Source organism: Chroicocephalus ridibundus, chromosome 8 (genome assembly GCF_963924245.1).
Source record: "Chroicocephalus ridibundus chromosome 8, bChrRid1.1, whole genome shotgun sequence".
In the NCBI taxonomy this organism is placed as follows: domain Eukaryota; kingdom Metazoa; phylum Chordata; class Aves; order Charadriiformes; family Laridae; genus Chroicocephalus; species Chroicocephalus ridibundus.
The window spans coordinates 25695763-25716415 of record NC_086291.1 but is presented as its reverse complement, the minus strand read 5'-3'; the positions used below and the strand labels follow the sequence as shown (position 1 = coordinate 25716415).

General features: G+C 37.0%; 1 protein-coding gene across 2 annotated transcripts in view; it reads right to left on the bottom strand.

Annotated features, from left to right (window-relative positions):
* DENND1B (DENN domain containing 1B) overlaps positions 1 to 20653 on the bottom strand; it is a 164769-nt gene that overhangs the window by 74778 nt on the left and 69338 nt on the right. Inside the window, exons 6-10 of one of the 2 annotated variants that reach the window (XM_063344729.1) lie at positions 14356 to 14425; positions 12375 to 12455; positions 9550 to 9609; positions 7657 to 7710; positions 4165 to 4275 (exon numbers count right to left, since the gene is read on the bottom strand). In XM_063344729.1, coding sequence (XP_063200799.1) covers positions 4165 to 4275; positions 7657 to 7710; positions 9550 to 9609; positions 12375 to 12455; positions 14356 to 14425 — 376 coding nt within the window. The remainder of the gene's footprint in view (positions 1 to 4164; positions 4276 to 7656; positions 7711 to 9549; positions 9610 to 12374; positions 12456 to 14355; positions 14426 to 20653) is intronic. The other variant, XM_063344730.1, reaches the window with a different exon arrangement.

Sequence of the window (20653 nt, the reverse complement as noted above, 5' to 3'; positions counted from 1 at the left end):
GTTAGGGCAAATAATGACCCACAAGCTACGACAGAAAGGAGCGGTGGGAAGTTTCCATTTATATCTTGGTAGTAATTGGTAGGGCAAGCAAGCAAAGATCTTCACCAAGTGAGTTTTTAAGGGGGTAAAAGCACAGAAAATCAATTTAAGGAAAGATGCAAAAAAATACGTAACAACTGGAAAAATCAGAAGATGCATATAAAACAAAGCCTGCTGATGGAAATAAAATACAAGCTGACAATTGAAACACACCCTCAGGATAAAATGGTACTTATCTTCTTTTCTTTTTTTTAAAAATAGGCAAACGTCTTTCCTTTTTCTCTTTTTTCCTCCAAAGTAAACCTTCTTTTTAAATACAGTATCATTCCACCTCCGCCAGCCTTTTCCATTACAGGACTGAGCCTTTATTTGAGTATAACGAAAGCATGAAATTTCTAGGGCAGAAATGCTAGACAAAGAATTCCTGCACGTAAGTGTAGTTGGCCCCCCACAAGAAGGGCGAGGAGAAAGTGAGCAAGGCCTTGAATTATGCGAGGAGAAAGTGAGCAAGGCCTTGAATTATGCTTTTTGTTATCAGTCACTGCCCTGAGATAGTGAACCGAAACAGAGCTGATAACTTGAAGGTGACATCACAACCCAGTCTTCATGAACTGACATAAACACTTGATATTCAGTTAACCCCAAAGATAAGGCGCAACTCCCTTAACAGAAAGTTGTACTTGATAGCACAATTCTTGAACAAATAATCTTTTCAAGTATCAAGCTGTAATTTAGGAATATTAAAACACGACCTTTACAACGCAAAGTACCAGCCTGCTGTGTTTTGTACACAAGAGTAAACCAGCACAAAGCTAGCAAATGCTGATGTCTAAATACGCTCCATTTGATTATTTGTATTATATTAAGCAATCCAACATCTTAAAGAATAAATATCTTATGCCAAAACTACATTTAATCATTCTTGGCAATTCAATTAAATTGTTACAGAAGATACTGAAAAGTGTTTAATTTACTTGTTTAATTTACTTGTTAAACAGTAAAACACTTATAAATACTTAAAGGGTGGGTGTCAGGAGGATGGGGCCAGGCTCTTTTCAGTGGTGCCCGGGGACAGGACAAGAGGCAATGGGCACAAACTTGAACATAGGAAGTTCCACCTAAACATGAGGAGGAACTTCTTTACCCTGAGGGTGGCAGAGCACTGGAACAGGCTGCCCAGAGAGGTGGTGGAGTCTCCAACTCTGGAGACATTTAAAACCCGCCTGGACATGTTCCTGTGTAACCTGCTCTAGGTGACCCTGCTCTGGCAGGGGGGTTGGACTAGATGATCTCCAGAGGTCCCTTCCAACCCTATGATGATTCTATGAACAGTATTACCCTGTAAAGAAGCAAGCCTCGTGTCAGTCCTGTCCTGTATATAAAAAAGATACCTGCTACAGCAGGCAGCAGTTCTCACTGAGGTTCCTGAGAAGTCAGGTCTATTCTGCTGTTTTATGAGAACTCAGTAGTGCAAAGGAAAATTAACCCAATCCTGTGTCAAAAGCGGATCTGACATAACGTGGCAGTAATTTCATTTAGCTATGACTTAAGTAATGCTAGTAGGCTGAAAAAATAACCAGTGAAGAAGAAAGTGAAACAGATGTGCTAACTCTGTTTGGACTTAACCTGCAATCTATTATTTACATTCACAGCCTGGGGAGATTCTTCAGGACATCCAAATGCTAATACAGATGTCTGCTACTGCTACCTATCCTTGTCCAAGAAAGCGACATAAATTATTTTCAAGTGAGGACACCATCATTCATGAAGAGGTTTGGAATAAACAGATGAATTCTGAACAAAGTTAAAGTTTCTCCCAACCAGCATATTCTATCAGTTGTTCTGTAACGTCTTCCAAAGAGCTTGGAATCTGAACATAGAAATAAGGTGGTCTGGATCAGCGCAGTGTGATTCTGATACCTCTTCTTCTCTTGTCATATCATAGCAATAGCGATCAGCTGAGATGTTCAGCCTAACAAAAACGAGTCTTAAGAGGATCCAAATGTAGGCTGAGAGCGCGATTCTAAATCGTGTCAAGCAGACGGACACGTGCCCACCTGCAGAATGAATCTTCCACAGGCACTGAGCTGCCATCACTGTTCCAGTCTCCTCTCCACTAGAGCAAGAAAAGAGGTTTGACTGGGGCATCATTGGAGCTGAGGGGGTTTTATGGCACGGTTTGGGGTTTTTTGAGGTTTTAGGTTTTGTTCTGGTTTTGTTTTGGTTTTTTTGTTGTTTTGGTTTTTATTTTTTTTTTGTTTTTTTAAATATAGTGAGCTGGGTCCCAGACTGGCAAATTGAAAAAAATAAATAAAAATTTGATTTCACGGTTTTGCTACATCATGTGAACTTCCACTAAGCCAGGTTCTTTGAAAGAGCTTTCCCTTCAAATTCTTTTTGCCCATTTGGGTGGTCTTATTACTGTGTTCTAACACCCAATTCTTCCCCTAGACATTTCAGGGGCGGGGGGAAGAAAAAAATGTGATAGTAGAATGTGGAAATTTCCTAAGATAAATTAACATCTTCGGTAGTTAAAAAATATAGCACAGACTAGTAATTTGAAGATTGTTCATATTCATTCACTATTTATTTTTCTGGTTTTCAGTTGTTCGTGTGGCCTCTGCTTATATGACCCCATGGCTTTGAGCAACCTGTTCAAGTGGGAGGTGTCCCCGCCCATGGCGGGGGGTTGGAACGAGATGATCTTTAAGGTCCCTTCCAACCCAAACCATTCTATGGTTCTATGATATGATTCCTTTACTCTCCAATCACCATGGAGTTACTTAGCTCCATATTCTGCAAACCACCGGTGAAGTGCTGTCTTTTGTGCATGTCCCTAACCACAATGGTGACTGCAGATTCAGGGGCCCAACACTGTGGTGTTTAAAAAGGAAAGGGAAAAAAAAAAAAAAAAAAAAGACAACAACAGTTATATAATTTACCAGCCTTTTATGGCGATTCTGAAGCTTCTCTATCTTCAATTTACTTTTGACTCAAAAGAACTAAAGGGGGTTTTATCCACTATTTATTATCCAAAATTCTCACTCCTTACACATATGTATTGGAAATCGCCGCCTGCAAGTCTTTGAAAATATTGATTTTCAGTACCATATCCAACCTCGTATCTATGTGTTGAAAATAGCTGTTCATTTATTTGGTAGTAAAATTAGCAGTGTTCAGGAACATAAAGCTGATTTTCTACCATAGAAAGCATATTAAACAAAATTTTTTATGCAGTACCGTTGAAAGAAAATGAAGGTATTTTCAATGACTGTGCTTAACAGGCGAAAGAAAATGAAGGTATTTTCAATGACTGTGCTTAACAGGCTAAATATTCTGCATAACAAATATACTCTATGATGAAAGTTGGTTATAAAGTGACAGTCTTGTACTAATGCAAAATTAATCTTGGGAATATTTAAAAAAATATCGGATATTTTAAAAACTCATAAGATTCTGTGAAGAGTAAAACAAAATAACATCTGAATATTTAGGTATACTTTCAAAATTAAACACAACATTCTTTTATTAAGGCAGTCTAAGCAGGCATAATGGGAAGAAAAAACCAAAACATTTTAATGCGGGCAGTAGCCTAAAACCTTTAAGGGAAAAAAAAAGAAAAAAAAAAAGGTATTTTGAGTTGTAGGTTATTATCAGTCTGAAGAGCTGCTCCAAATCAGAGCTATTACAGTATGCACTCCCAAACCACTCTAACAAAGATGAATCTACCTATTACCAGGTTAGGATAGCAGCTATTATTACGGACCCTTGATTTCTTTCAAGTAGCTCCAATGGAATAAGCCACAAGTGAATAATAAAGATCTTATAATAGCCCTTAAGAATTCTTTTTAGGTTATAGAAGGCAGAGAAATGAACTCAGGAGAGTTAAAGAACTCTCATCTCCTGATAAGGAAAATAATTAACCTGACTTAATGTATCTGAGTAGGTCTTATATAAATCAGACTTTTGTACTTCAAGAGCCAGACTAAAACCATATATCAGAAAAGTATGTAGATATTGTCTTATAAGTACACATGGAACATATCTAAAACCACAAAGGTCTGCAGGTCATTTTGTGAGATGTTCAATATATTCTACTTAAAAGGAGATGTGTGAAGTACTTACAGTGCTTAGTTTGCTAGAGGTAATAATGATTCGTCTCTCATGCAACATACTGGCATAAAGTTGCAGCATGTTGTTCACATCCACAGCAACAAAATATTCAGTGAGGTTTCTCTGTTTAAATAAATAAGATGTTAACAATATAGCAACAGAAGTAGCTAGTGGAACATTTTATATATTATTTACAAGAATTTTTGTCCAATTACTAGGTGGAAAAAAACCCAACCTAAAACTATGAAAGAAATCCCTTTGCATTAAAATTTGTATGCTTTAAGAATAATTGACTGAGTTTTAAAGTCAATGAAAAAATAACTTTGGTGTAAGGTATTTGTATTTTGCCCATTTCATTATGCTTTTGAATTTGGGTTTTGTTCAAATTTGAAAAAATATGAAATTCGGTATTGTATCAATAGCACCATACGCTATTAAGGTAACCACTACTTCCAACCCAGGAACAGATCCTCCACCACTGCAATAACTGTTCTCTCATAGTTACAATAATAAAAATGTGCTATTTTGCCAGGCTCTCCCAAATTCAACACATTTTATTCTCCTTCAAGTACAACAAAATAGCTTGTTGAGAAACGCCGAGCTTTTGCTTGAGCTGTATGGGCCAGGACATCAAACATGCAGCAGCACTGGTAGAAGGTACTGGGTCCTTCCTGCAGCCACCCTTCTCACCCCTAATAAGAACCCCACTGTGGGGTTTAATGAAAAGCAAAGTCACCAGCACCTCTTATTTACAGTTCGGATAACACAAAAGTGGGGGGAAAAGAGAAAAAGGCGGGTTGTAGGGCAGGGGAAGGTCTCTGTTCCAGCTGAACTTAACAGTATTTCTGCGTAGCGCAGTGCCAGAGACGTACAAGTTCTGAATAAGCTAAAACAGCTACCAGCAAAAATGCCTAAGAAAACAGCAAGTTTTTGTAAATGTTAGAGAATACGTATGAAAATATACTAATAGAACCCACAATATACAAAACATTTAATTTCACACATCCGTTGTTGTATCTGCAACCGGAACGCTTCCTTGTCTCTTCTCAGGAAGAGCAGATTAATGTTCGGTAACATGGGAGGTCTATCAGCCACATGCCCCAACCCAAGGCTGGAAATCCGAACAGTGGGATTCAGTCCATAATGGATGTGGCCAACACATGGCAGCAAGGTAATGCACCCCCGAAAATACAGCGAGGGCAAGAGGAGTGGTAAAGGCTTCAGAGCACAAAGGCTTCAGAGCCTGACTGTTACTGCTGGCACGTCCGCTGCGGGGGCCGGCTCGCGGTGGCCGGCTGTGGCCTCTGCAGCTCACGGCCCTCGGCAGCCAGGGAGCACGGCGTGGGGCAGAGGTGTTCACCAGCTGCCCATTTATCTCCTGACAGGCTCTACTCTATGGAAACCTAACTTTACTTAAAGCCCAGATGATGATCGGAGGGTTGACCTCCTTTTTGGATATATTGCAATATTAAATTAAAAAAGATACTGAAAAGGCAAACGAAGATCCAATGGACGATCCAGTTTCATGTAAATTCAGAAATGAATTATTAATTCAAAGACATAGAGTATAGAGTTATTCTTGGTCTATGCTGCATAAAATTTTGGAAGAGATAAAAACAAGAGCTTTAAGGCTACAAACACCCCATTTAGAAAGAAACTCTGGTCTTTCAAGTGTGACTTTTAACTGGTTGTCAGAGGCTGTTGCACCATGATAATTTGAGTCCAATTTACCTCAGACACCCTCCAACACTGGAATTGATAATGGTATGCTGATTCTTTGTTGCAAAAGCTGCGGTAAAAAGAGTTTGCAATCTTTTACAGGGTGATATGCCTCTGGAAGACAGTCACAGTTATTTCTGCATCACATCTGAAAAGTTACTGCCCCTGAAACGTGTGAATCTTACAACAAAGAATAAGAAAATTCATGTTATTGCTAATTTACTGCAATTACCTCATCTCTTCTCTCCCTGCATGTTCTAACCCTCCATTACTACCATACTATTTTGATTCATACTGGAAGGATGAGACTTTTATAAACGGAGTAGAAAATAATTAGAGAAAGGCACTTTGACTATTACTTTTCCTTTCTCACACAGAATCAGAAATATAAATCCACAATGGCACCATCGCAAGGTCCTCCATCAGCCAGAGGCCCAGAGTGAAGCTTCCCCGCATTTTCTTTAAGTTGAAGACAAAACACACTTTCTAACCTCCAAAGCCATGTTTTATTAGAACCCCAAATAATAAGCTAGAACAAGAGAATTCCTTAAAATAGAAGAACTCAACCCATAGGGTGAAACAGATGAAAAAAAAACATTTGAAAACTAGGTCCTGTCCTGCCCAAAGAGCCCTTGCAACAAAGGTCCTCCCTTTTATTTCTCTATCCAGTAACTTCCTGTAGTTTTCTGGGTTGCAACAAGGGCCACGCCATCTCCTCTGGGTCCCTCGTGCAGATCCCTTTCCACCACCACGGCACGCAGACCTCCTCTGGACCCCAGGCTGGTGAGGAGCGGTAGCATTCCCTGGCTCCATTTCCTTCTCTCTCCCGTCCCACCCTGCAGCCCAGAGTCGCTGCCCACCCGGGACACCAGGGGCACAATCTCCCCTCTGGCCTGCAGTGCAGAGGCAGGGAGCAGGCCAACAGGACACCGTCCCACCACCCCTCGTGATGGGTCACCACAGAGGCCGTAAGGACATTTTGGTCACACTTTCTGCACAAACACCGCAAATACCTACCAAGAACCAGCTCTGCAGTACTGCGGGATTTTGTACCATGGTGAACCCCCCAACAGGTTAACTTTCTGTTATTATTTAAAAGTGTAAAAATGCACACCCACACATCCATATTCAACTCCAGATTTAAGTGCAAGAATGGAAAGCAGGGAGTTTTGAAGCTCTTTTATTAGATATTATTGGGCTAAACACATCATAGAGAATGGGATCCGAGATTTGCACCATCTACCCACAGCACCATCCAGGATTTAGCATCTACAAAATGCAAGTCTTCATAAAAAAATAATTATAATCATAATAACAGCCACCATTCCTGGGTGCATGGTTACCATCCAAATGTAAGCAGGTACGGCATGTTTTCAGAAAGCCTGAAACAATGCCTCCTTACTCAAAAAGTAACTGCATATCTTCATGGCTGAATTTGCAGCTTAGCAATGCAGTGTTTAAAGGGCAGGTATTCAAATAACATGAGGTGCAGAAGCAGAATTATTTTACACAATTAATCCCAATAAATGCAAACAAGCCAAGTAATTATGAACAAAGGGTGGATATAGCAGCGGTCAAAAATGCCCTGTTAATGCTTTAAAATGGGTTAATGATGAATGCAACTGTAACTACTAGCTAAAGGTTGTAATAATAGACATCAATCATATTCTAAAAGCAGTCCTGGAAAAAAAATAATCTCCTATTGATAAAAGCAGAGTTCAGCCCTACCCACAGAATAAGGTTGATACTTCTCCTAAATATTTAAAAAGGAAACTGCATACTTACGCTTTCAGGGATTGTTGGCAATCCAGTTATATCAGGAGTAATGAAATACGAGTGCTAATCAATGGGGAAAAATAATTAATAATTTATGCACACAGAAACCAAAAATTCTTTTTTTAAAAAAATCCAGCATTTAGGATTTCCAGCCCCATCTTTGTTTAAGCAAATAGCTGTTTTTCCAATAGCATTTGTACCACTACTAGACAAAGAATTACGCACATCACGACACGAAATGACAAGCTCTGGTTCAGCACAGCACACAAACCAAGGGAACAAAACGCTGGGCTGCAGTTGTGAAATAACACTGAAATTAAGCCAGTTTTAAATGTTCTCACGAGCCTCAGAGTAGCATTGATTAACTTAAGCATTGATTTAAAAATTGCAACCAAAAAAAAAATGTTGAAGGACAAAATGTAAATTTAGAATGGAAAAGGAAAAATTCACATGAGAAAAATAATTGGAATAGAAATATTATTACTTAATATACATTCTCTTCTCTTTCCAAACATCTTTGAATCAAAAATGTGCTAACAGAAATGCAAGGTCTGACAGCTTGAGATTCTGCAATCATTTATGAAATACATTAGCAATTTTATGCATCTTAGTTTGAGGCCATCAAGGATGTAAATATAAAATGGATTAAACTAAAAACAGATGTAATTTAAATTATTCTCATTAATCCAGTGCTTTTAGTAGTTATCAGACATGGAATTAGCTCAGTAATTTTAAGGTATTTTTGCATATTAGTCTAAATCTTGAAGGACAAAAAACCTTAAGTGCATACTAAGTAAAGGTGATAATTATTGACTTTTTAGCTTTTATTTGTTCTTAAAGGAATTTTGACATTTTGTGTAGACCTAGTTTTTATAGTGTATTTTAAAATTATAATTAACACCACAAAGACACTGTTTTCATGTCAAACTTGAAAAAGATATACCAAAACATAAAGGAAGTCTATAAGATATTAAATGTGTCTTGTGTTCAAGCAAAAAAAAAAAAAAAAAAGAATTTACTAATACTATTAACTCTGTGTAGATACTTATTAAACCAGCTTGATACATTTAATTGAAAAATTTCCCCACAAATTAGGTCATTTGGTAATAGTTAAAAATTTAAGAAAAAAAAAAGGCTTAATAAAGGCATCCCATAAACATCATAGCACTTGCACAATAAATATCCCAGGTTATTGTTTTTCATCAACAGTGGAAAAAAAGCTAAGATTTTTTTTTTCTCTAGTCAAGAACAGTAAAATATTCAGATTAATGGAACGCCTACATTCTTCAGAAGTATAGCGAGAACAGAAAATTATTTCCTATATGTAATAAGGTCACAGAATATTTATCAAAAGATTTCTGAATAATGAAGTTAATAACGTAGAGAAGTAATTATTTATAATTAACAAAGTAATAATGTTTCACTTATTAAACAGAAAGTGAAGTCAGAACTATGAGAAGCAAAGACCCATCACTGCAGTCATTAAAAGTCATAAAGCAGCAAAAGTAATGTGGTACGGAGTCCTTGCACATCTTTGTGAACTCCCTTCGGAAGACGTACGACCTTGGAAGAGATACCAAATTAACAGTTGCTGTCCCGTAATAAAGTTTTCTCTAAAAAGCACATTAGAAAGTGCAAGTTTTGTTCATCAATTTAAGGGTTTGATTTTGGTTGCGGTTTTTACAAAAGGATTATGACGCACAAACACAGAGCTCTGAAGTTAGATTGATTTAAACAGAATAGCGACATTAATATTAGACTCCTCTTTTAGGCTAAAGACAGCAGCAGATTTTCCCAAAGGACAGGTATAAATAAGCCTGAAATCAAAAGAGATACCCTATAGCAAGTAATTATTTCTTTAATTACAATAGGCTTTAGATAGTCAGTGCCTTTTAAACTCACCGATACAAGACAAGGCTGTTTTTTCAAAACTTGCTCACTTGCAAAAATCATCTCTTGGTTCTTATGCAACATGAGAGAAAGATTGAACAATTGACTTTTTAGTTTTCCAACAGAAAGGCCAAAGCTGACTCTAATGCTTGCAGTATTCCATATTCAAAATATTGGCTGAAAATATGTTTTACTCTTTGTATCCCTCCCCCATTTGCATTCAGACTTAGCTAGCTTTTCCAACAACAACAAAAAAAAAATTTAAAAAATCACTTTTGTTAGCCCTCTATGGGCAAAATAAAAGAATAAAAGCAACCCAAATTATACTTAAGCTCAGGTGTCACAGAATGAACGATCACCCCTCACAAATTTCAGCTGCAGAATATTTGTTACTGAGACAGATAGGTGAGAGCAGAACTTGGTTCCTAACTGGACCAAGGCATTCTGGTGCCCTCCTGACCAAGGATTACTGGGAAGCACCACGTATCCAGATACTGGGCGTAATTCATGCACAATTATATACATGCAATCCGAAGTACTGTTGTGGTCTGCCACCTAAAGCCCACTCCAACGCCCCTGAGCCTTACCCTGCAGCATACCTGGGTAAATGGGGGGAGGGATCTTTTTAATTCTGCACCCTCAAATTTGAACTAGACTCATCCTGGAGCAATGAAAAGCCACCTCATGATGTCATTTCTACAATTATTTTTCAGACTGCACCTTCTTTTTAAGTCTGTTACTAGTGATAATTAATTCAGTCTAGCTTATTTACAATATAGGAGGAGCAAGAAAAGAACATCAATATGGAAGACTAGGCACACAAAGTCAGAGTTGAAAATGGCCGTAAACACTTGGCTGCTCCCTGCAGTACTGAGCACTACAAAAAAAGAGGTGGCTGTAGACCCAAGAAGCATTCCGGTTCAGGCCAACCTATTCCTTCCTGTGCTCTGCCCCATCTGAACGCACAACATCTGCTCGACTGTACCTGCAACCAAGCATTTGGCAAGAGGCCTGCATTTAGATAATCATTGTTCTGCTAAAAGGATTACAAAAACCCTTTGATGTAACAAGCTACTGGGAAAAAGACACAATTGAGAAAAAAAAAATATTTTCAGAAGTCAGATAATATTGAAATAAAAATCAGCAAGCATCAACTTCACTGCAAGCAATTTGTCATTCCAGTGTTGCCAGCTGTATTCACCACAACGTCCATTTCCAGGTCCATCACAACATTCATTTTGAGGTTGGCAAGTTCTATGCAAGATGAACTGCAACACCGATAGCAACAGGCAGTAACACTTTGCAAGAAATACAAGGAAAAACCTCTTTAAAACTTCTCTACATTCTTCTGAAACGCAGCAGGATATTTAAAGGACTTTAATAAAGTGTTTTAGAGTTGCCAAATTAGAATTGGTACTAATACTGCAATTAATGACAGCAAAATATTATTTGATATACAGAAGTATTCTTGGCAAAGGTACTATGAGCTGAAAAATAACTTGAAAAATATTACACTGACAAAAGAAAGAGAAAACTTGGCAACAGAAACAATTCTGACTGCAGCCTCAAAAACCGGTACGTTGTTCTGGTGAAAAACAACACACGAGACTGGAAGGATTTTCAAATACAGTGAATTAGCACTGTTCAAGGGGACAAAATATTAGGCCTCTAGAGCCTAGTGAAAAAAGCATTAACAAGGAATCTGAAATATGACAATTTGAAACAAAATAAAGGCAGCACTGTGTCAAGCAGCAAGGGTGGAATGGAAGTGGTAGACTCTCCATTTCTGTATGCCTTCATCATAGGGCCAGATGCTTTTCTAGAGTCTGTGCTTACTTTACTCAAAGTATTGGGCTCAATTCTAAAATAAATGAGTTAAAAGTAACAGGCAATGAGACAAATGTGGTCAAAATGCATGATCTCATGATCTTTCAGTATGCGTGTAAGGGAAGCCTTTATAAAATAATTTCTTTCTATGCCCTGTAAACTGTGATAGTTCAATCAAGAAAGAGTTATTTGCTCACAGTTACTTACGCGTGCAGTAATCGTACAGATGCTGTAACCATGAACAATGCCTCAGAGACAGCAGAAGCTCTGTATTGGCTTTACATTTCATGCAGGCTCTACAAATGTCTTTAGGCACGCATCCACATGCTATTTCTGTTAAAAACTTCAGGAACTGTAACAGTGACAGGCTCACTTTTTGACATTTCTGCAGCAACACCACACCTTGCCATACTATCAATGTCCAGTCCCACATCACAAAAAGTCACAGCCCAAAAGCAAGGTGGGCACGGACACATTCTTTCCTCTAGATGTGCTGAAAGTTTCATGTAATGCAGCAAACCTCCTGCCACCATTCCTACCCCACTTTTGCATGATCAAGCAAAAGTAGGAAGAAGGGAAGGGAAGATGGGAAAGAAGCCAGCTTACACAGATTTTTTTTGTCCAATCCTGCAAGTCTACCTACTCAGACATAAGAGGCAATAAAACACAGTTAGTGTCTCCCAATTCACAGCAGGAGAAACCAAAATTATCTACATGAAACAGCTGGAAGCACAAAACAGTAGTTCTAGCGCTGCCAGATCCCACTGCAGTTTACTTTCTCATCCACAGAGCAAAACTCAAATTTCTGCTTCTTTATGACTATGACTTTAAGAGAACAGCATGAGACAGAGACAAACTCTGCACACACACACACAAAAAAAAAAGTTCTCCAAGCCAGTTAATGATGGGCAACAACATCAGTTTACTCTTTACAAAGGCTGGGTATTTTTGTTTCAACCTTACCTACTATTCTATAGTCAGCAATAGGAGTAGGAACAGAGAATACTTACCACACTTAAACTGACTAAAGCGTTCGCCTTTGGCACAGGATGGCTATACAATGATTTTAACAAATCATTTGAGTCATTTTCCTATAGGGAATATTTTTAAAAGGTAGTTAATTATTGTATAAAAACTGACTAAATACCATTTACTACACATCAAACTATGCATTGACAAAGATATATATATATTTAATGAGAAAGACAATTGCAATTTGTCGTGAAGTATTTAAATATTAAGTAAAAAATTCAGGCCAACTTTGTATCTCAGAAAATGATTTTATCTGCAAGTTAAGTCAATCCCTTACATATTTCCCCATATACCCCTTAAGTGAACCACATTATTTGCTACTGAAAATAGTGTTAACACGTCTAGATGGTCTGTGCATCTTGGACATCGTCTTCCTAAAACTGTTAGACATGGTATTTGTCTATTCAAAGTTTTACTAAATATGCAGCTACATAGCTATATTGCATACTTTAAAAAGTATTTATCAGAGCACATAAAACAGTTAATGCGGTTTACTGAGAAGTACATGCAGCTACTGGGTTTAACCGGGATCCCCCATCTTGATCTCTAAAAAGAGACGTTTACTTGGGAAAGAGATGCAGATGGAGTTTTTATTTGGTTTAGGGTTTTCATTCAGTTTAGGGTTTTGTTCATAGCGATTAAATTCTTTTTGTTGTCAAAGTAAACCCAAAAATATGAGTGACAACCCAGGCCCAGCTTTTAAACGTATTGCTTGAGTTTGCAGGAAGCTTCCGCCTCTCGTTGCAAGAATGATGACGCTACTGGATCTCACACGAGCCAACAAGACATTGCGTCTAGCTCTTGGTCAGATGAAGAGCGCCTGAGCCAAGAGGGAGCAACTTCCTCTAACAACCCCCTCAGCGACAGACGTGGCACTAGGCAAGACAACAAAATACTCCCATACACTGCTAACACTTTCTGACCCATCAAAATAGTTTTCTCGGCACATAGGCCAACAAGCTTACAACCCAGCAACTTAAACTGGTTGCACTAATTGCTGCAATGCCAGAAACAAAGGAGAAGACAATCCCGACCCCTTCTGTCAAATACAACCTTAATAACAATTTTTACTATTACAATGAAATCAGGGACAAAACCAAAGTCTCACTATACCATTTATAAGACCAAAATGTATTCCACACTACTTTATTTAAACACAGCTAACACCAAACTTTCCTATTACATTTTCTTTTTACATAAAATATCATCATTCTCTATAGCCCATTTACTATAATGCACAATAATTGCTTATTCTATAGTTCATATATTCTTGAAATGTCAGCTTTTCCAGTCTACAGCATATGGCTGACTATTGATGCTTTTTCTTTTTTTTTTTTTTTTTTAATTACAATCTAGTACACTAATATAGTTAAAGCAGAAAGGTATAGCTTTAATGTTCTCAGTAAAGACAGATGCCAGTATTTCCTTTCCTGCGCAATCCTGGAATACGTCTAATTGCTCATGAATATGCAAACTAAACTATCATGATTCTTCACCAAATGCTGCAAGTAATTTTGTCTTCCTAGTTGAGATGACAGAATTACGAGAGGTAGTTTTTAGTTAATATGAAGGGTGAAACAGTACATCATATTTTATGAAGTACTGAAAAAAAGTGTTTGTAACTGATAATCAGATAGTTCCAGAGATCTACAGTTTACAATCAATACGTCATACAGATCTCCAGTGATGTGACACTTTGCTCACACTTCACCCAGGACGTGTTTATACTAAGACTGACACTTTATAAAGGTATATTCTCAGCAGCTTTTTAAGATTAATGTGGGATTTGAGTGACAGTGGCAGCTGTATGTTCAAATTATTTGAATTTCAATATGACGAATGCAAAAGCTTGCTTCTAAATTCTACTAGAATTTTAAACTTTTAAACAGTATAGAATCACTTTACAACACTTCTTCAAGGAAAATGTTTTACACAAAGAAATAGAATATCTAAAATTACCTGTTCTTTAGCCAAATAATCCGCCAGGGTATTTAGAAGCTTGTAGTATACCTCAAACCATGGTAGGTAACTAAAACAGGAGGGGAAAAAGCATTTTAAAAGATATTAAAAAATAATTAATTTTTATTAAAAAGAAAATAAATTAATATTTTGTAGTGCTTATAAAATACTACTACAATTAATCTGACTTGCACATTTTTATAATATTTCTATATATAGATAAAATGCATATAAAGCTTTTCCCCGCAAATGTAAGGGTACACCACTGATAGACAGCAGCAAAGCTACTTTTCTTTATGCTGGACACCTGCTTGAAGTTCTGTTAAACACAGATCAGCTCATAATGCTTTAACTTCTCATTATTTTAAAGGCACCAAAAAATCATTTTAAACATTGCCAAATCACATTCCCATTATTTTTAATCGTTGTGGCTTTCAGTAATTACGTTATTTGCAATTTTGGAATTTTGTGTCTGGTTGTAGCCAGTGGACTGCCAGAACTGCTGATTCCCTGGAGAATGAAAAACAATTTTACCTGGGCAGCCCAGGTACCCCGTATTTGCCAAGCGGTGCAATGCTATGCAATAGCATAGATGTCACATTATATGGAAGAATATTGGTTTCTCTATAAAGTCATTTCTATAGATGGAATTAAATTCTAAAAATAAGACAGCATTCACCAATATTGCAAACACACAGCACATTAATACATGAATACTTTACAGACTTTTAACTGCAGCCCACATGCACGCAATACTCTCAGCGAGTTAAAAAGAATCCAAGATAAATAAGACACAACTGAAGAGCACGAGGAAAGAAACTCAAACACAGTGGCATCAGTTCCATTTTTTTTTTCATCTATTTACAGAGCAGTTACCTTTAACAGTGACCATCAGTGACCGCATACTACAGAACTTTCCATAATCACTATTTAAGCCTATAATAGAGATGTAATAAGTCTGGTAAAATAAATAGCACCAGTATAAATTACTCCCTATTTACAAATTACACACCTTCTCATGTCTGTTAGAATTTTATCGCAAAGAATATTACTAAAATGGCAATAGTACGTTTAATATGAGTTATTTGAGATTAGAATGGGGACTGGGAAGGAAATAATGAAATGTCTTTACTACATTTCATACCCATATGTAACAATTCTACACACTTTGTTATTCAGTGCAGTGCAAATCCACAGACAAACTTTCAATGCATTTCTTAAAAGCTTTAGCGTATGCTGTGGACAGACCTTAAAATTTCAAATTTATGTATTTCAGGAAACATGCTAACTGCAACTGAAATACATACAGAACCTAAGTGTTTTCCCTGATAGGAAAAGGAAACCCGTTAGGGGAAACCCTGGCTGGTGGAGAAGCCAACTCTACTTTTGTCCACCGAGTCCAGCAAAGGGTTATGTTTTCTTTGTAACACCTCTGTTCTCGGTACGCAGCTGGCAAGGCTTTAGAAACAGATTCCAATTTTTAGGGCAAAGAAAGAGAAGAGCAGAAATCAGAACATAGATACAGTTCTGCATTTTCTAGCAATCTTACTTCGCTATCCTTAGAAATGATTAACTGCTGATTCATAAAAAAAAAAAAAAAAAAAACACAATACAAAAACCCATCATGAATTTACTCTTGCCAAGCCAACGGACAGAGGCACTGATTTCATTTACAGCCACTGTATTAATGTCTTTATCACACTTTACCATACTCTGTACTGGCTATTAATCAAAATTACATCAACCTCTTAATGCTCACAGGCATTTTTAATGCTTAGTATTGTTGACAGTAGTTAAGGTGTGACATTATTGCATTTACTATTCAATATATTCTTATATAATCATAAAATGTACTTCATTGCACCTAGGTAAGGCCACTGGCTGCTTACAGGCATGAACGCTGCACGCCTTTGTAAAACATCTTCGAGTTTTCTTCCACCTCGGACTCCTGTTCTATCATCTTCTGAAATCGTGTTAGCCTGGTTTTACATGTCGCTGAAACACAGCATAGGTATGCAAACAAAATCGTTCACCACAGCGTTCAGAGTACCTGCAAATGTCAGCGCTATTGAACAGTTTCACCAGCCTAGAACTACAGCAGGAACTGCAACACTCTTCTAGCGTTTTCTCCGAGTCAAGCTACAAGGTAGGTATATATATGGCAAAGTATATTTGTAACACTGGACAAACAAAAGGGTTAGATTATCTAAAAGCTCTCCAGACTTTTGCTATCACCTCTGCATTAGTGGTGCACACCACCCCAGCATATTTTGCTGTAGAACACTATAAAATCTTATCTGATCATTCATTTCTCATAATGAACCTTTATGAACAGCATTCTATAAAAATAAATGCACCTACTTCAATGAAATGTTAACCATATTTCTTTTTTGTATCTACAATCTCAACTCCCCTCTTACTGTGAAAAGAAAAATTAAATGCAATTTTAAAGTCTACACATAAAAAGGTCAAATTCATTATTTGAAATTGATGAACCTTAACAGAAAGCTAAGGGAGATTGATTTTTTTTTTTTCCCATATGGTAAGGCATGCTGACCAGAGTACTCATACAAGAACTTCTTCCCTTAGCAAAATCAGGTCAATGATAAACTTCCATGTCTTTGTGTAACAAAACCACAAAGAAAAACACTGTAAAAACAGACTACTCGAACATAGTTTTAAAATGCCAGTTTCCTTTCTGAGCTGAAAGACTGGAAAAAGAATTGCTTTAAGCCTTACAACCACAGACACAAGGTTAATATAATTTCAACATGCCTCTTAAACCTGAAAAATTAAGGAAATCCAAACAAATACCCATTACATTATACGGCATGACACCAAAGGTCACCAAGACCTGTCCTCTCTCTTATTTCCACACAGTCTTCAGTTCTTCAACAGCACAGTTTAATTGCAAAAGTTTTTGTCAGTATTTTTAATTATACTGTTCTTACTGCAACAGAATATTACAAAGATCTATTGGAAAACAAAAAAAGTTCACTTTACATTTTGCTTTTATGTACGTGCTAATTGCTATTAATTCAGTATAATAAAGAATTTAGATTTGTTGTTTTCATAACTGATAAGGAATGCATCTCTGCGTTCAAAAGGAAACAAACACAGGTTGCGTTTACTCACAATGAAGACAGCGATCAGGTGGTATTTTAGAGTCTCAATTCAAAGCACAAGTATAAGCTCTCTTTATTTTGTAACACCCTCAAGGCTGTCAAACAACATTTTGTCCTCTCTATCACAGGCTGATTTTGCAAGCACATGTGTTAATAATCCTATTAATTTCTTTGGACTACTCCAGCAAATAGATTTACTCATAGAAGAACACTCCCATACTATAGGCTTTACTTCTTTATCCAGTCCATTGTATTGGATAAAGCACTGTACATGGCATCTGTGTGTGTGACAGCTAAACACCAGAAGCATCGCAGGTAGAAGAATCTTCTTAGCAAATCTTGCAAAATTATTTAATCTTTGTTTAGCACAGAAGAACTAGTCTATGTACAGAAAAGTATCCTCCAGCACACAAATGTCCATCGACATCTGTTAGTCTGAGTAACAATATTTTTTTTTCAAGTCAGTACCGAAATGCACTGTCTGCAAAAAACAGTTTTGAAATGGCTGAATTTAGGAGGGGGCCTGTAATATGTTACTCCTAACTCAAAACTGTCACACTAATATGTACCTTAACAACAGGTAAAATCAAAATTAAAGTCCGCTACTAGAAAGACCTTACCGTCGTATCTGCACTCATAAAATTATTTATGAGCAGTGCATTTTGTAATTAATTAGCTGTCTTACGAAAACGTCAAGAGGTTATCAATGAAGCCCCTTCACAGTAGATAAAACAGGAAAAACAGGGCTTTAATTTTCAATTTTAATGTATTTAGAAGCCTAAACTTCAAATAAAAATAATTTAGGTTCTTAAACTATGAAACCATTATTAATTTCTTGTTCATTTTTCTTTAATCATACACATTGTCTTTGCATTCCTCTCATTACAATCAATAACTGCTTGAGAAACAAACATACAAGGCACACATACAACAACCTCCAACAACATTCAACAATTTCGCTAAAGTTGCTACATAATAAAGAAAAACACCAAAATATACGCAATATTGTTTGAATAGATACGCTTTCCCTGGTTGAGAATACAGTGGTCTTTATTTAAAAGTACAGCCACTGCCTGTCACGAAAGCGAGTGCCCGAGATATTTCATGGTTAATTAAAAACGTACTTAGCGGTTTTTTTTAATCCAAATGAGCCACAAGGCAGGAGCTCAGACTTTTATTCAAAGTTAAGCATAACCCTTGTTGCCGTAAGTAGACTTCCACCTCACCAGTGCTTCTACTATAGCTCTGATAAAACTTTTACATTCATGAGTCAAAGGTTAAATAAAGGAGAGGAAATGTTTTCTGTCAAGTAGTCAGGTAACCACTAACAGTCCTGAACTATCAGCAGGAATCTAACTTCTAGTAATCAAATAAAACTAAGGAAACTGCCTTTCCGTAGCTAAATGTCTAATGTCTAGGGGCTACTTTTCTGTCTGGAAAATTGACACAAAATGTGTAAAATTGAAACATTCTGCTTCTAAGGGATTTGCCTAAAGGAAGAGCGAGAAAGCTTCAAGCGTGGTCTGAACTGAAGAACTACAAAGGCTTACCACATAAACCTGTCTTCCTTATTACAGCATTTCATTTGGAAATGTAGGTGACAATTTTACAGTCATAAAATTAATGAAATCTAAGACTGAGTATTTTAATGATGCATTTTGCGTTCCTCTGGGTACATAAGGTCAACCTCAGAGTCCATCAACAGTTTCAAGATATTTAACAAAACAAATTTCAGTCAAATTATTTGCACTTTGTATTAAAACAAGTTCATGTAAACCCAGAAAGTATTATTCCTACTGAAAAGAGCAGTGATATTTAGAAACAGTACCCAGAAGAATTAAGTCTCCTTCTACTATTCAAAAGTGAACATTGAAGTTTCTACTGTGCCACTCAAATCTCAACTGGGAAAATTATTTAAATTAAAATATAAAAAGTAAAACTAGAAGAAAAGATCCATTATACTATATGAGCACAACAAGATATATTACGATATTCCTACTGCGGTACCCCTCATTCTTACGGGGCTGCATTAGCTCAGCAGTTTGTGGAGAGGGAGGAGGTGTCACAGCAGGATTCACAACAAGAGCTTCACAAAGCAGCCGTGCAGTTTAAAGAAAAAAAAACAAAACAAAACTTGCAAAGGAATCACACAAAACTTCTGCAGAATAATCCAAGATTTATTTTCTCATCTTACTATGGTTCTGCACTTCCTCGCACTTTGAATTTCGCAACTGCAGTCAAGCTCTGCACGATCGTTTTAGACAATACTGTATCACAATGAAGTTCTAACAAAAATGCCTGAGATAGCTACCTTAGGTAATCTTTATTTCGCTGCATAAACATAGAGAGAACTCGGGAAAAAAAACAACATCCTGATTAGGGAGAAAATTCTGTTTACACAATTCATATACATGTGTATATAAAATGTAAAAAAAAAACCTCCATAAAACTTACAGAATAATTTTATATGTACATTTTCTGTTTCAAACTATCCAATTTAAAGCAGGAAAATGTGGCTGAAAACTCAGAAATTACTTCCTTGAACTGGTGTTTCAGATGAAGAATGAACTATAGAAAAGTCCCATCAACTACAAGACTTCACTCTTAGAAGCAGCTTTTGGTTGCTGAGGACAAGCAGATCTTTTCTTCAGTTTTCCGTTAAGAATCCCGGTCAGCAGTTGAAATCCTCTCTCTCTAGCTGCCCTGGCACAGGTTAACTCATGGCCTGGTACCACCCACAACAGACACTGGCAAGAGAAAAGCTGCATCCCGCTCCCCACTCATCAGCCTACCCAGATTTCCATAGTATTTCCTTCTCATTGCTTTGACTGGCTTGTTCCTACTCTTCTTTTCAGAGATTCTTACTTAATTTTTTAGTTATTTATGACCATTTCATTTATTTTTCCTGTATTTGACTATCTCTAGTTGTGTTTGTTAAAGCCCCAGTTAGCAATCTTAATATGTTCCTCTTGTTTGAGGCGATATACATGTATGTGCAGAGGTAGATGTGTAGTTAGACATGGTATTTATGTACGCCTCCATTTGTGTGTTTATATAAACATCTGTGACTATTGTGTCAGACGAGTAGTTTGAATTGCGCATGCATCAGAGTCATTCTGTGTATATACACACAGCGAATACAAATTTATGTTATTTTGATATATGGAAGAGAG